Source organism: Heloderma suspectum, chromosome 7, assembly GCF_057233095.1.
Source record: "Heloderma suspectum isolate Gila_16-S chromosome 7, 16-S_ref, whole genome shotgun sequence".
NCBI lineage: Eukaryota > Metazoa > Chordata > Lepidosauria > Squamata > Helodermatidae > Heloderma > Heloderma suspectum.
The window spans coordinates 40,437,561-40,450,910 of record NC_139464.1 but is presented as its reverse complement, the minus strand read 5'-3'; the positions used below and the strand labels follow the sequence as shown (position 1 = coordinate 40,450,910).

At 46.0% G+C, this 13,350-nt stretch overlaps 1 protein-coding gene across 6 annotated transcripts in view; it reads left to right on the top strand.

The window, feature by feature from the left end:
• The first annotated feature begins 5,901 nt into the window (after nucleotides 1-5,901).
• The window catches only part of RBFOX2 (RNA binding fox-1 homolog 2), a 225,951-nt gene continuing 218,502 nt past the window's right edge, over nucleotides 5,902-13,350 (top strand). For 4 of the 6 annotated variants that reach the window (XM_084809714.1, XM_084809720.1, XM_084809719.1 and 1 more), the window contains exon 1: nucleotides 5,902-6,404. In XM_084809714.1, coding sequence (XP_084665840.1) covers nucleotides 6,231-6,404 — 174 coding nt within the window. In that variant the 5' untranslated portion in view covers nucleotides 5,902-6,230. The remainder of the gene's footprint in view (nucleotides 6,405-13,350) is intronic. The other 2 variants (XM_084809715.1, XM_084809711.1) reach the window with 2 other exon arrangements.

Here is a 13,350-nt window from a genome sequence, read left to right as displayed (position 1 = left end):
CAAGGTGCTTCCAGATGGATTGCTTTATGAACTGCTCCAGAATTTTCCCAGGGATTGATGTCAGACTGACTGGTCTGTAGTTCCCAGGTTCCTCCTTTTTACCCTTTTTGAAGATAGGGACAACGTTAGCCCTCCTCCAGTCATCTCGCACTTCCCCCGTCCTCCATGATTTCTCAAAGTGAATAGACAGCGGTTCTGAGAGTTCTTCTGCCAGTTCCTTTATGACTCTAGGATGCAGTTCATCTGGCCCTGGAGATTTGAACTCATTCAAAGTAATGAGGTGTTCCTTGACCATATGCCTGTCGATCTCAAGCTGCAATCCTGCCCCTTCAGCCTGTACTTCGCCTTTGCCAAGGGGGTCATAGACCCTCTTTTGGGAGAAGACTGAGCCAAAGTAGGAATTGAGCACCTCTGCCTTTTCTTTGTCATCTGTTATCATTTTGCCATCCTTATTTAATAGCTGAACCACCATTTCTTTCCTCTGCCTTTTACTATGCACGTAGCTGAAGAAAGCCTTTTTGTTGTTGTTAACATCCCTTGCTAACCTCAGCTCATTCTCAGCTTTAGCCTTCCTGACGCCATCCCTGCAATTCTGTGCTATCTGCCTGTACTCTTCCTTTGTTACTTGGCCTTCTTTCCACTTCCTATATGTGTCCTTTTTTGTTTTCAGGTCATCCCTAAGCTTTTTGTGAAGCCACATTGGCTTCGTTTGTTGTCTTCCACCTTTTCTTCTTGTTGGAATTGCTTGTGATTGTGCCTTGAGAATTTCCTTTTTTAAAAGCTCCCACCCATCTTGGACTCCTTTTCTCACTAGCATCGCTTGCCATGGGACCTTACTGATCATTGTTCTGAGTTTATGAAAATCACCTTTCCTAAAATCCAGGGTACGCGTTTGACTACACTCGGCTTTTGCTTCCCTTAGAACCAAGAACTCAAGTACAACATGGTCGCTTTCCCCCAGAGTTCCTGTAACTGCTACTTTATCCACTAAGTCATCTCTGTTGGTTAGGATCAAGTCAAGGATAGCCGATCCTCTAGTTCCTTCCTCTACTTTCTGTAGGAGGAAGTTATCCGCCACACAAGTCAGGAATTTCCTGGAGGGGCCATGTTTTGCAGAATTTGTCTCCCAACAAATATCAGGGAAATTGAAGTCCCCCATTACTACTACATGACAGGCAGAACTCCCCACCTTCCCCAGAGAAGTGCTTGAGTCCCACTGCAGTGCCAATGATCACACACACATGCAATGTGTATATAGCTGCACATAACATACTGGTGTCTGTGTGAGAGGAACAGATGTTTTGCAAGAAAGAGGAGTGGAGAGTACACATAGAAGGACAAGTGCACACTGCAACATCAGACTCATACTAGTGAACTGGCTGGTTGTTGAGAGCGAGAAAACACAATATAAATGGGAACCAGGTCTTCTGGCCACTTTGAGGGCAACCTACTGGTAACAGTAAGGGCCAAACTACATATGATGATGAACATGCTTTTTAAAAAGCATACTTAAACTGGCCACTTTTATATTGAAGACAAAGCAGCTATGGGGCTCTAATCTGGAATGTGCTCCCAATTTCCTGCTGTGCAGAACATATCACCTTTAGGGGCAAATAGCAGCGCGTGTGAGATTTTCTGTAGGAAATTGGCACGGGCCTCAATTTGGATCAGAATCACGTGACAGCTACTTTTTCTTTAACATAATTGAAAGGCAGCAAAGGTTTACTTTACTGCTTCCATTGCATTCTTGAATAGCTGTCCAGCTGAACTTTTCTGAGTGATTTGGGGGTTGCTTTCATCTGCTCCAGTGAAACCAATACTGGAGCCCTTAGAGGGCCACTGCAATGAGTTTGCAAGACACTTCGGGGATAAAATCGCCCACCTTCATGCTGACTTGAACACCACTATTTTTGTGTCTGTTGAAGACTTCTGCGACTTTTGTGTCTGTTGAAGACTTCTACTAAATTAGTGTTGAACAGCGTTACGTTATAGAAGTTGTATTTTCATCTTGATAATATCCTATTATGCTGTTGTTGTTGTTGCTGTTGTTAGTCTTATTCTCTTGTAGCTCAAAAGTATCAACATATAAAATAATTGTTTCAGCCAATCTGCTGAAGTACAATTTACTTGTACTGCAATACCAGCTTTCATATATAGGACCTTTCTAAAGGTAGGCACAGAACTATCACTGGCCAGGCAATCCTACGATACCATCACACCAGCAGGCCACTTATACTGGCATAACGTCAGCTAACGTAGGTAGGATCCTATACACAGCCAGCACAAGAGGGAGTGGAAGACACTTCAAAAAGCACAGAAAGGAGAAATACCCCAGTATCCATGACAACACTGCCGCTGACTCCTATTAATCACAGGATGGTATTCCAGCCCCCCATGTGAGACAGATATATACGGAAGGAGCCAATCCATACGCGGTGACAAGATGCCCCCATGTTGTCCACAACACACAACCTGCCAGGCACAAAGATGCCAGTGCCACAGTGCCCTCCATTGCATGTGGCACAGGCAGGAAGAGGCCAGAAACTGACAGCCACCCCAAATCAAAGGAGTAGCCTATGCAGGTAGAGCAGACTCCCGTCTTCAGACCTTCTCTGGTAGGGAGATGGCAGGAGTGGGAGCTGCAGGTACAGCCTTACCCACTTCCTCCTCATGAGGATAATGCCTGAAGGCGGCTATTATCTTCCCAGACAGGTGAATCTCCAGATGTCGACATCAAGGTAGGGTGGGGCATAGAGAATGGAAGAGCACCTAGGTGGAAGCGTCCTTTCTAAACCTGCACTTGCCAACCCCAGAAGAGCACTGATGTCACAGGACCTTCTACTGCAGCTGCGATCTATGGTTAATTACTGTCTTCGTGATGTTTCTCATATCCCACGTATGTAGCCCTTCAACATTCACAGAGGCAAGGATCCCTTGTCCACGAGTGCCATGCACATTGTGCAATGCAAGTAATTGTTCCCATGTGGGATTGCCCGCTTTTTCCCTCTTGGGCTCCTTTGCCTTTCAGAAGTGCATAATGGATAGGAATGTAGTAGGTACCGCAGAACCAACATGAGGATGCAGTGAGGGGAATGCTATATGTGCCATGCAACTTTCAAAGGCACAGGAGCCCTGCATGAACATAAGGTTGGCAACCCTGTGATGCTTTTAGAACACACTCCACAGCTGATACTATTAGATAAAAAGCTGTGATTCATTTGGCTGTGTTTTTATTGTTCTGGTGATTAACAGATAAGGGACATCTCAATTTTTAGTCAGCTCAGATATCTTCAGGATGGGCATACAATGGGAGGAGGGTATGTGGGTTCTCCACCACTACACTATGCCAGGGTCTGCCATGAAAACGCCAGCGAAAGCAGCGTCCCTCTAGGAGTCAGCAATGACTCGGTGCTTGCACAGGAGGAACCTTTCCTTTCCTTTCCCCCAACCTAGTGTCCACCATATATTTTGGACTACAGCTCCCAGAATTCTTGACCATTGGCCATGCTGGCTGGGTCTGATGGAAGCAGAAGCAGACATCTGGAGGTCACCCTGGCCATGATACTGGAGCATCAGCAAGGGTGAAAGAGGCAGCCTCAGCAGTTCAATGATCTTTTGACTCCCTCAACCTCAATACTTGTGTGCTCATGCACCAAGCAGTGTTGTTGCCATGTAATTGACGGGGGTGACTGATCAACTGGCAATCGACCAAAGTAGTCAACTGGCAAATGACCACATTAACACAGGAGAAGGGGGCTGGATGGGATGAAGAGGGCTGCAAATTCTGGTTGGTGTGTATCTGTATTAGTTATTATTTCAGGGTCTTTTTCCATTATGGGTGGTATTCCCTGCTCAATAGAAACTTAGTTCTGATATGTTCAGAGACTGGCTGCTGTGAAAGGGATATTGGGAGGCGGGGGGATTCTGTTGTCAGTATTCAGGAGTTACTATGAAAATGAAAGCATGATATTGTGGATCTTTATAGTGAGTAAACTCTCAATCTTTCTGTAAAAAGATCAATTTAAATTTTACATCCAGATTTTTCTTGTAAGACTAAAGGTTTAGGGCTGCCATAATTTACTTTGAAGTGGTCCTACCAAAGTGCCTGCAGATTTGATGGCACTTTAAATGTTGACATTCTCATTGCAAGATATAAATAAATGGGCCGCCTGACATTTCTTGTCAAGGCTACCACTGATAATTCAAGATGTTGACCAAGCAGTTCGAGTGATAAAAGCCACAGCCAACACATTTCCTGCCTTAGGGAGCGCAGGAACCAAAACTTGATAACGTTATGAGGAACATAGACACATTCTACCAAAGCTAAATGTGATTGACAAAGACATGCAATTTTAAGCAAAGCTGTGTAAATGACGTTGCATCACTCATGCATCTCATGTGTTGCAAACTGACCTCAACCACTCAGGAAGTAGACAATGTCATGATGGTTGCTCATCAAATCCCTGCATACAATCTGGACCGCCCAGCCCCAGCTCCACCCAACTGGAAGAAAATAAAGCCCTTAGAAAACCAGTGGTGTTTTTTGTTTGCTATAATGGTAAGATTCAGCAGAAGTCTATCAGCAAAGTGTTTGTTAATTCTGTTTGGGGGTAGGAGATTGAACAGCCATTACAGTGGCTGTGAGCTGTGCTTTTGTAACTATCTCACATGCCATTTCTGCACATTTGAACCAGCTCTTATGGTCAGTTTTGATGATATGCCATTGTCTGACTAGCACTAAAGATTTTGGATGAGAGCAGTGTGTAGTGTCAGAGCCATGGTCTCATGTGCATTTGTGACACTGATCTCATAACATTTTCTTTAGCAAATTACTCACGTAAACAAGCTTTTTATAGGGCAAGTATATGAGCACGGCCAGAACTAAGAGCTCACCGAGATGCAAAAATAGATGTTTGCAGAGCATTCACTATGTATCCCTTGCAGCTAATACAGTAATGTTAGAAGGGGAAATGCATGGTAAATAACTGGGCTCCTTGTGAGGAAGGGTGGGATATAAATTAAGTAAGTAATCCACGTCTCCCTGAAGGCCTCAGCCACCTATGGCTCTCGGGTATTCTGCCTTCTGCTCACCACAGACAGATTTCCTTTCCAGCCACATCTGAGCTTGCTTCAGACTCCTCTTCCCTATCTTATGGGAAGGAGCCTTCGCCAGGGCTTAGCCCCAGAGTGCAGACTGTATGTGCAAAGAAATAACAGAGGGAGCGCCTCTGAGCATGTGCAACGTGCAACCCTCAGAAGTAAAACCCTATCGAGCTCCCTAGTAAGCTTGCTTAGGGTTGCGGCCTTAATCTCCACACACCTGGGTTTAAGAATGAGCCCGCTCGAGCCCCAGGAACACCCCTGTTTTTGAACAGGAGCGGGAAGGCACGGCCAGGGCCGCATCCCCAACCTACCACAGGCACCGAGGGAGCCTAACGGGAAGACGTCCGAAGGAGGCCCGTTTAAAATACGCCTGTCTGTAGTGGTGTATTACTGCGAGTACACCTCGCGGTAGCCCAGAGACGGTTCTCTGGGAACAGAGGAGCCAAGGGCGGCCAGTTCAGCGACTCCTTGGCTCAAAGCCCAAATGCGCGGCGGCGGCGGCTGCCTGCCTGCCTGCCTGCCTGCCTTCTCCCCTCCCGCCGGGGACTGAGGGAAACCCGACTCCACGCAGCCGCCCCTCCAGCCCTCCCCCGCCCCGTGAGGCGGCCTTCTATGCACTACCAATACCCCCGTGGCCCCGCCCCTCCGTGGAGCCGCAGCCCCACCTCCCTCCCCCATTCCCGAAGCCTGCCGAGCCAGGGGGAGCGGGTCGCGTCGAATCGCGGCTGCTCCACGGCGTTTCCGGAGATTGCCGAGGGGCTTCGGCCTGTCTTCCTCCCTCCTCCCCCCCCCACGTCTCCGGTGGCGGCTACTACTGCGGCTGCCACAGCCGACTCCTCCTCGGTTCTTTTCGGCGCTGCCCGGCGGGCCCGAGTCAGTGTCGCGCTCCCTCGGCGGAGCCCCTCGCTCGCGTGGGCCCTCGCAGGCCCCCCGCCCAGGCAGAGGCGCCCCCGCCCCGCGCCCCTCTCGCGGGTCCTCGCCGGACCGGGCGGGCTCACGGGCTGACTGGGCCTCCGCTGAGCTGTCGCGACCCGTGGCCGACGGGGGCGGTGGTGACTGAGGCGAGGCAGGCAGGCGGCTGCGGCTCCCCCGCCAGGGGAAGCGGGGCGGCCGGGGGCCCGGTTCGGATGGCGGAGGGCATCCCACACCAGCCGCTCGTGCCCGGCGTCGGCGTCCCAGCCCCTCGGGGGGTCAAGCGGGAGCCCGAGCTGGAGCAGCCAGTGCCCGGAGGGGACGGAGCCGAGAGCGGCCAAAGCAAGAGGCTGCGCACCGAGGCGGAGGCGGACGGAAGCGGCATGCAGGTAGCGGTGGCGGCGGGGACGGCGGCTCCCGCGGCCCCCGGTGGCCTTCAGGGGCGCGCGCGCGCGCCCGCCCGCCCAGGCGCTGCCAGGGAGGCCCCGGGGGGCGGGCGGGCGCGCGCGCGCGCGCGCGCCTGCCTGGAAGGCATCTGTGCTCGGAGGAGCCTGGCTGTTGGGGGGATGCTAGCCCGCCGAGCCCCCTTCGGGCCGGGGGGTTGGTGCCAGGCCTCGCTCCGGGCGTGGAAAAAAGACTAAGGGGCTGTAGCGAACATGGAGGGCCCAGGGCCGGGCACTGCATCCCCGAAGACTTGGTCTGGGGGGAGGAGGAGAGCTGGAGGAAGAATGTTGTGTGGCCTGCTCCAGGTGCAACAGCCGCAGCAACAGCAGCCCTGACGTGTAAAGCAGTATTTTGTGTAGGAAATGGCGTGTAACCTACGTGTAGATCGTCACGGGACGTTTGCACATAAGCACGCATTTCGGTGCATGTACACGTGCTGGGGAGCTGCCTTTGGTCATGCGTTTTTAAAGGGAAGAATTGGAATGATGAGGGTGTATGGGGTGGGAAGGTTTGAGCTGTCTTCGTATAACATGGGAGTTTGAGTTATCTTTTCATCTACAGAAACCATTTGTGATTATTTGCTCCTCGATAAAGTTTCTTAGGCTTTCCTTTCCTTTATATCCTGGTTTGGAGAACTGTAGCTAGTGTTTTATGCAGCGGTTTTGGTCTAGGATGTTCCTGTGTCTTAAGGCTGCAGCCATATTCACACTTGCCTGGGAATAAGGATGCAATAGTGTACCCACTTACCTGGGAGTAAGTCCTACTTAACTCAAGGGACTTTATTTTTACTAGACGTACTAGATTAGGCCCATTTAACTCTGGCCGACTGCCTTTTGAGTAGATAAGATTAGGATTGCACCGCATACGAGGTGACTTTGAATTTCTTTTAAATCTGGGGCAATTGGAGGTAGCTATACTGGAATTTTCACTTGCTCATAAAGGTGACACAGGACCAGCCCTAGGAGAAATAGCGCCCTGGGCAAGGAGTGCCTTTGGTGCCCCCCCCCCAGTCAGTTCTGCAGGCACCCAGAGGATTTATGGGGCCTGTTGCAGGTGTGGCATCCATTGAGAACGACATTGCTCAAAACCTTGATCTCTCAGCCACTGTGCTACAGTTGGCACAAGCCAAAATGTGAAAAGCCACATTTTGAGTAGTGGCAGTGGACTATGCAACACAGCAGAACTATTGCAGGTTTTACTTACAGTATTTTTTGTTTTATTATTATTTATGACGAGTCGGACACGACTGAATGACTGAACAACAACAAAAGTGCTTATATAGTGTAGTTTACAGTATTTGAAGTGCTAAGTGAGCTTCGGCTATTGGGTGGTATAAAAAAGTAATACATATATACATACATAAAAAGTGTTCGGTAATGTTGCCTCAAAGTAAAGCTGTGTTCCACTGGTTTTTACCTAGCGCAAATGACTTCAAAGTGGAAATTGAAAAAGAAACATACTTTAAAGCTAATTGAAGGAAGAACATTTTTGTAGTTAGTACCCAAACAACCTGTAACTTGAAAGAAAGGTTATAGACCTTACTTTTTGCCACCCTAGCTCACTGCAGACAGTACATTCCAAAAACACAGCCACTGAGCTCAGCTTGGTGCCCCCTTCAGCTCTGCACTCTAGGCGATTGCCCAGCTTGCCCACACCTAAGGCCAGCCCTAAGGCGACACAGGATTTTTTTTCACATTTTAGCTTGCCCAGGCCAGTTAGTGGGCTGCTCAGTTGAAGGGCAACTGACAGTTCGTAACTATTCAGATGTGGGTGAGCTTGCCACAAGAGCAGCAACCCCAAGTAGGGATTTACTTCTCGGAGGAAAGCCCAACATGAGGCATAATACACATTATAGCTTGAGCACTCTTGTGTATATAATCCCATGGTATACAGGCCTCAGATATAGTTACTCCAGCACTGTTAATATTCACCTTAGGAGTAGTCACAGATTCTGCAGTGAGAGGTGAGGGAGCAATTACTTTTAATTTTGTGGTAATCTTACTAGAGGTGCTGGCCTGAAACATGGAGTATTGGTGTAAGTCATGTGCAGCTGTACTGTGACACTCTGAGAAGATGGGTATTCATTATGATCTGTAGCTTTGTGATGCTGAATAATAGCATATGGTATATTAAAGGCTCCGGGAGAGAGTGGAAGACAGGAAGGCCTGGCGTGCTATTGTCCATGGGGTCATGAAGAGTCAGACACAACTTAACGATCGAACAACAACAACATATTAAACAACAACAACATATTGAACAACAATATTGAACAACAACAACATATTAAAGGAATTTCTTAGAATAATGGCTGACAGCCTTATTCAAGCATCCAGTGAGGGAGCTCTATTGCCATTGCTATCAGTGGGTGTTGCCAAAAGTATGAATGAAGCTGTAGATCATAATGGCTGATGTTTGTTACAGGTAGGGAACAATGAAATGGACACAGAGTGAATCAGACACATAACCAGGTGGTGGAGAAGGAATAATGCTATGTCTTGTAGCAGTCTTTGATATAATATTTTTTTTATTTTATTTATTATTAAATTTATTAATTGCCCATCTGGGCTGGTCACCCAGCCACTCTGGGCGATGTACAACATAAAATAAAAACAGTTTAAAACAATAAAATTCTACAATAAAAACATTTTCTAAAATACCCTAACCCACCCCAAATGCCTGCCTGAACAACAACGTTTTTAATGTACAACGGAAGCTCATTAAAGAGGGGGCATGACGGAGTTCCCTAGGGAGGGAGTTCCACAGAGTGGGGGCCACCACAGAAAAGGCCCTCTCCCTTGTCCCCACCAGTCTAGCTGTCCTGGCTGATGGGACAGAGAGAAGGCCATCCGAGGCTGATCTTGTTAAGCGGCCTGGCTGGTGCTGCTGGAGGCGCTCCTTAAGATAGGCTGGGCCGGAACCATATAGGGTTTTAAAGGTCAAAACCAACACCTTGAATTTGGCCCGGAAAACAACTGGTAACCAGTGCAACTCCTTCAGCACTGGAGTGATGTGATCTCGCCGGCGGCTGCCTTTAATCAGGTGAGCCGCCGTGTTCTGTACCAGCTGCAGTTTCCGAACCGTCTTCAAGGGTAACCCCACGTAGAGCGCATTACAGTAGTCAGAGCGCATTACAGTAGTCATTATACTCATTATAATAATGAGATTACATCAGTCTTATTCCGTTCAGCATAAAGTGTAAACTTGGACTCACTTTAAGGATTTAGTTTGTTTAATTTGTTAGAAAAAAAGCAATATCTTAAAAAATACAAAAAATAAATATAACAATATGTTGTAGAGCTTCTTGTGGCAAGCCCTAACTCCATTTGCATTTATAATTTGTTTAGCTTGTTTACCTGATTTGAGCCACTAGATTCTGTGAGTATCTCAAATGCTCAACAATAACAACAATTATTTAATGTGGAATTAACTTTTAAAGGGTAATATTCATTTTTCTATTTGTCATTATCACTAGAATCTAGGGAACAGGAGGCTGTGCCTGCTAGCTTAGTCTGTGCCCACCTCAGCTAATTTATTTTCAGGAGAATGAGTGGCAAGCTATCCCTCTTTCTCTTGAAACAGTCTGATGCAGCTATTTGCACAGTTCAGTTTACACATGCAAATACTAGCATAATAACTACTTACTAGAAAGCACCACATGTGTCAGGTAGAAGGCAAGATGCGTACTCACAGGTAGATCTGTGGGCCACACTGCTGCCTTTTCTCAAGATCAGATTTGTTAGCTGGGAATGGTTGCAGCCTGCTATTTAAAGCAGCAGCTGAGATTAGATCTCTCCCTAGTCAGTGGATCTGCTTCTGAAAAGCTATTTCTCATCATTACTGCCCAGATGCTATGGCCGTGTTCTTATGGAACAATAACCCAGGGTTCTGGAGAAGTACAAGCCAGAATCGTAAAGTATGGCTTTTTCTTGGCTTATGATTCCTAGCTTGTTTGAGAGCAACAAGCCAGGATCTCCAGTTTGGATGACATGCTAAACAACCAATGCCTGGTTTGTTAAATGGTTGCACAAGTGGAGAGGAGTGAATGTGGTCTGTGAGTAAACATGAGTAAAGATGCAGGGAAAGAGAGTATGTCTTTAATCAGCATTCACTTCCTACCAAGAAAACATGGATGTGATCTAATCAGTGACATTGTCCCCATGACATCACTTGCACCATTTGTTCCTGGGGCAATCCAGGGAAAATCAGTTGGTGCAGACACTCCAAAGATCTTGTGAAGCAAACTAGGGTTGGGGGTTTTAAGTATAGAGAAAAGATGTCTGGCCACTGGAAGAATTAAAATACTGAGCATTTATGGTTATTTAATATGTAAAAATATAAACTCTAGCTTCTCTGTCCTACTAGGTAATCTGTGGAGCAGGTTATATTCCAACTTCCGAACTCCCTTTGGAAGAAAGTGACTGGCCAAAGGGACATCCAGGCAGTCCAGAATTGTATTAGTTTGCACTGGCCCTAAGAATAAATATAGTATACATTGAAATAGATCTACAGCTGAATAAACTGAAGGAATGCTTCATCCAGATATAGGCCTGTCATTTTTGGAATCTTTTTTCCTACATTGTTGAATGACCTCTTCAGGGTGTACTTTGTGTTGGATTTCATTATGCAGTAGCAGTCTATTGGAACAGGTTATAGATGGAAGAAGTGAACTTAATTTCTGTTACTGTGTATGGGCTGGTTCACAAGTCAAGCTAAGCCACCCTGAAAATAAGCCACGTTGGGTTGTTTGTTTGCCTGCTAACCCACGTTACTCCCAACAGACAATCAGGCGTTCTGAGGCTTGTTTTCCCCCTTAGTCCTTGTGTCCGCTCCTGGCATGTATCCTATGGGCCTTTGTGGCACAACCCCTCTCGTATCCTCATCCACACAAAGGGAAACTTTTCTGGCTTCCTACCCCACTCCAGCCACTGCCCCTTTTCTGTGCAGTTTTTCCTTTTGCAGCCTTTTTATTTTTTGGTGCTTTGGAAGTACACAAACTGGTTCAAGTTCTTATATACCCACCCTCTGGAAAACCCTGCCCCATGCAGTTTTGGAGGCAGAAAATGTAGCATCTTTCAAGCATCTCTTAAAAACACACCTTTTCACCCAGGCGTTCCCTGGGTTGTAACTGCTGTTGGGTTTTACTTTGGTTTTATATGCTGCTTTTAAACATTTAAAGTCTTGTATTAGGTTTTATCATGTTGTATTTTAAAGTTTTAATTGTTGTGAACTGCCCAGAAAACCTTGGCTATGGGCAGTATATAAATGTAGTAATAAATAAAAACAAATTTATGTTGTTTGCAAGTGCAGATTTCCTACATTTGCCTGTCCACTATTTACTTCTTTCAGCAGTACAGATCAATATTCCCTCTGTAGTTTTGAAATCCCTCTTGTTAATTTCATCCTCCCACTGTTACCTCTTGAACTGACACTTGTCAATTTCCTCCCCCCACTTAGGTGCTTCCCTTGACCCCAAACTCCGAAAGCCGTGGCTGAACAGGACAGAGCTATTGGGGTGGGTGGGTATACTTACTGTGGGAGTATGGGTGTACTTACTGTGAAAATGGGTTTGTGTTTTGTTTTTTAAATTTTTCTGTGGTTCGCAGGTGCACACTTGCAGTTATTTTCATGAGTATATAGAAGTGCAACTAGTAAACTAAGGAGCAGAGAGAACTTTTGAAGAATCATGCTGGAGTTGCTTTTGTAGCAGAGTAAAAAGAGTTTTGTCTCTTGTTGGTGCCCTTTGTTTTAGAGGCTTAGTGAAACTTTTTATAAAAAAAGGAATGGGAGTTTGTTCTTTGACTATACATGCTATGTTAAAACTATTTAGAGATCCTGAGGGAAATGGTTTTAAAAATAAAGGTTGGGTATACTTCCTTTCTAAGCTGCAAAGTTAGGTTACGACTTATGGCCAGAAAAATAGCCTAAATTGAAACAGATATTGAACAGAAATATATTATGCTGCTGAACTTTGCTTGGGCAAGGAAGTAGGTGGCCTCAATGCTAGTTGCTGTTGCTGACACCAACTGTGTTCCTGCTCTTTGAAACAGTGTGATTTATTCATCTCAATTTACTTTTTTCTGCTCCAGCTCTCGAGTGCCTGTGTTTTCTAGTTGGTGGTCCCAAGCTGATAGGATACTGTCTTGCTGAGGCACACTAAAGCAGCAGCTCTCTGGAGTTTGTGCTGTTTTGTGTGTTTTTCTGAGTCCTCCGCAAATGCAATTCTCCATAGAGTTTTTTGTTTCTTTTCAAGGTTTGTTTATACTGCAGGTATTTTTATCTATATCAGCCACTGAAGGCTTAATTGTTTGCCTTGCAGACTTCATGAAAAAGTTGGCTTTATGGCTTTAGTATTATGTGCTCTGTTCCTTGTGTGTAACAAATAGGCATTTTTAGTAACTCTGGAAGAAAATTGAAGCAAGAGACTTGAGATCACAGTGAATTTGTAATGGTAATATTTTCTTAGTTCCCATCTACCATATATAGTTTATGTCTTAGGCCTCAAATTTCATTTTACAAGCCCAGTTTTGCTGGAGATGAAGGAAGAGTGATGTTTGTGTTAAGAGAGGAAAAGTAGTGTATCATGATTTTAATAAGATTATGAAATCAAAATTTTATACTAAAAATATAGAACCTATGGGTTTTATCCAGTAGTGACATTCTGTTAGTGCAAAGCTTCTACTGCCTGCGGAAATGGTTTTTATCCTTGTGCAAGTGTCAAATCCAGTACTTTGATTTTGCTTGTGCAAGCTGTTGCACAGCTCATTATGACTTTATTAGACTAGGTGATACTTGTGCTAGTTGTGTTAGTTTTGATAGAACAACGCCAATTCTTGTCATTTTTCCATTAGCATAATGTTGGATATAACCCAGAATTACCAACGCCTAATTGAA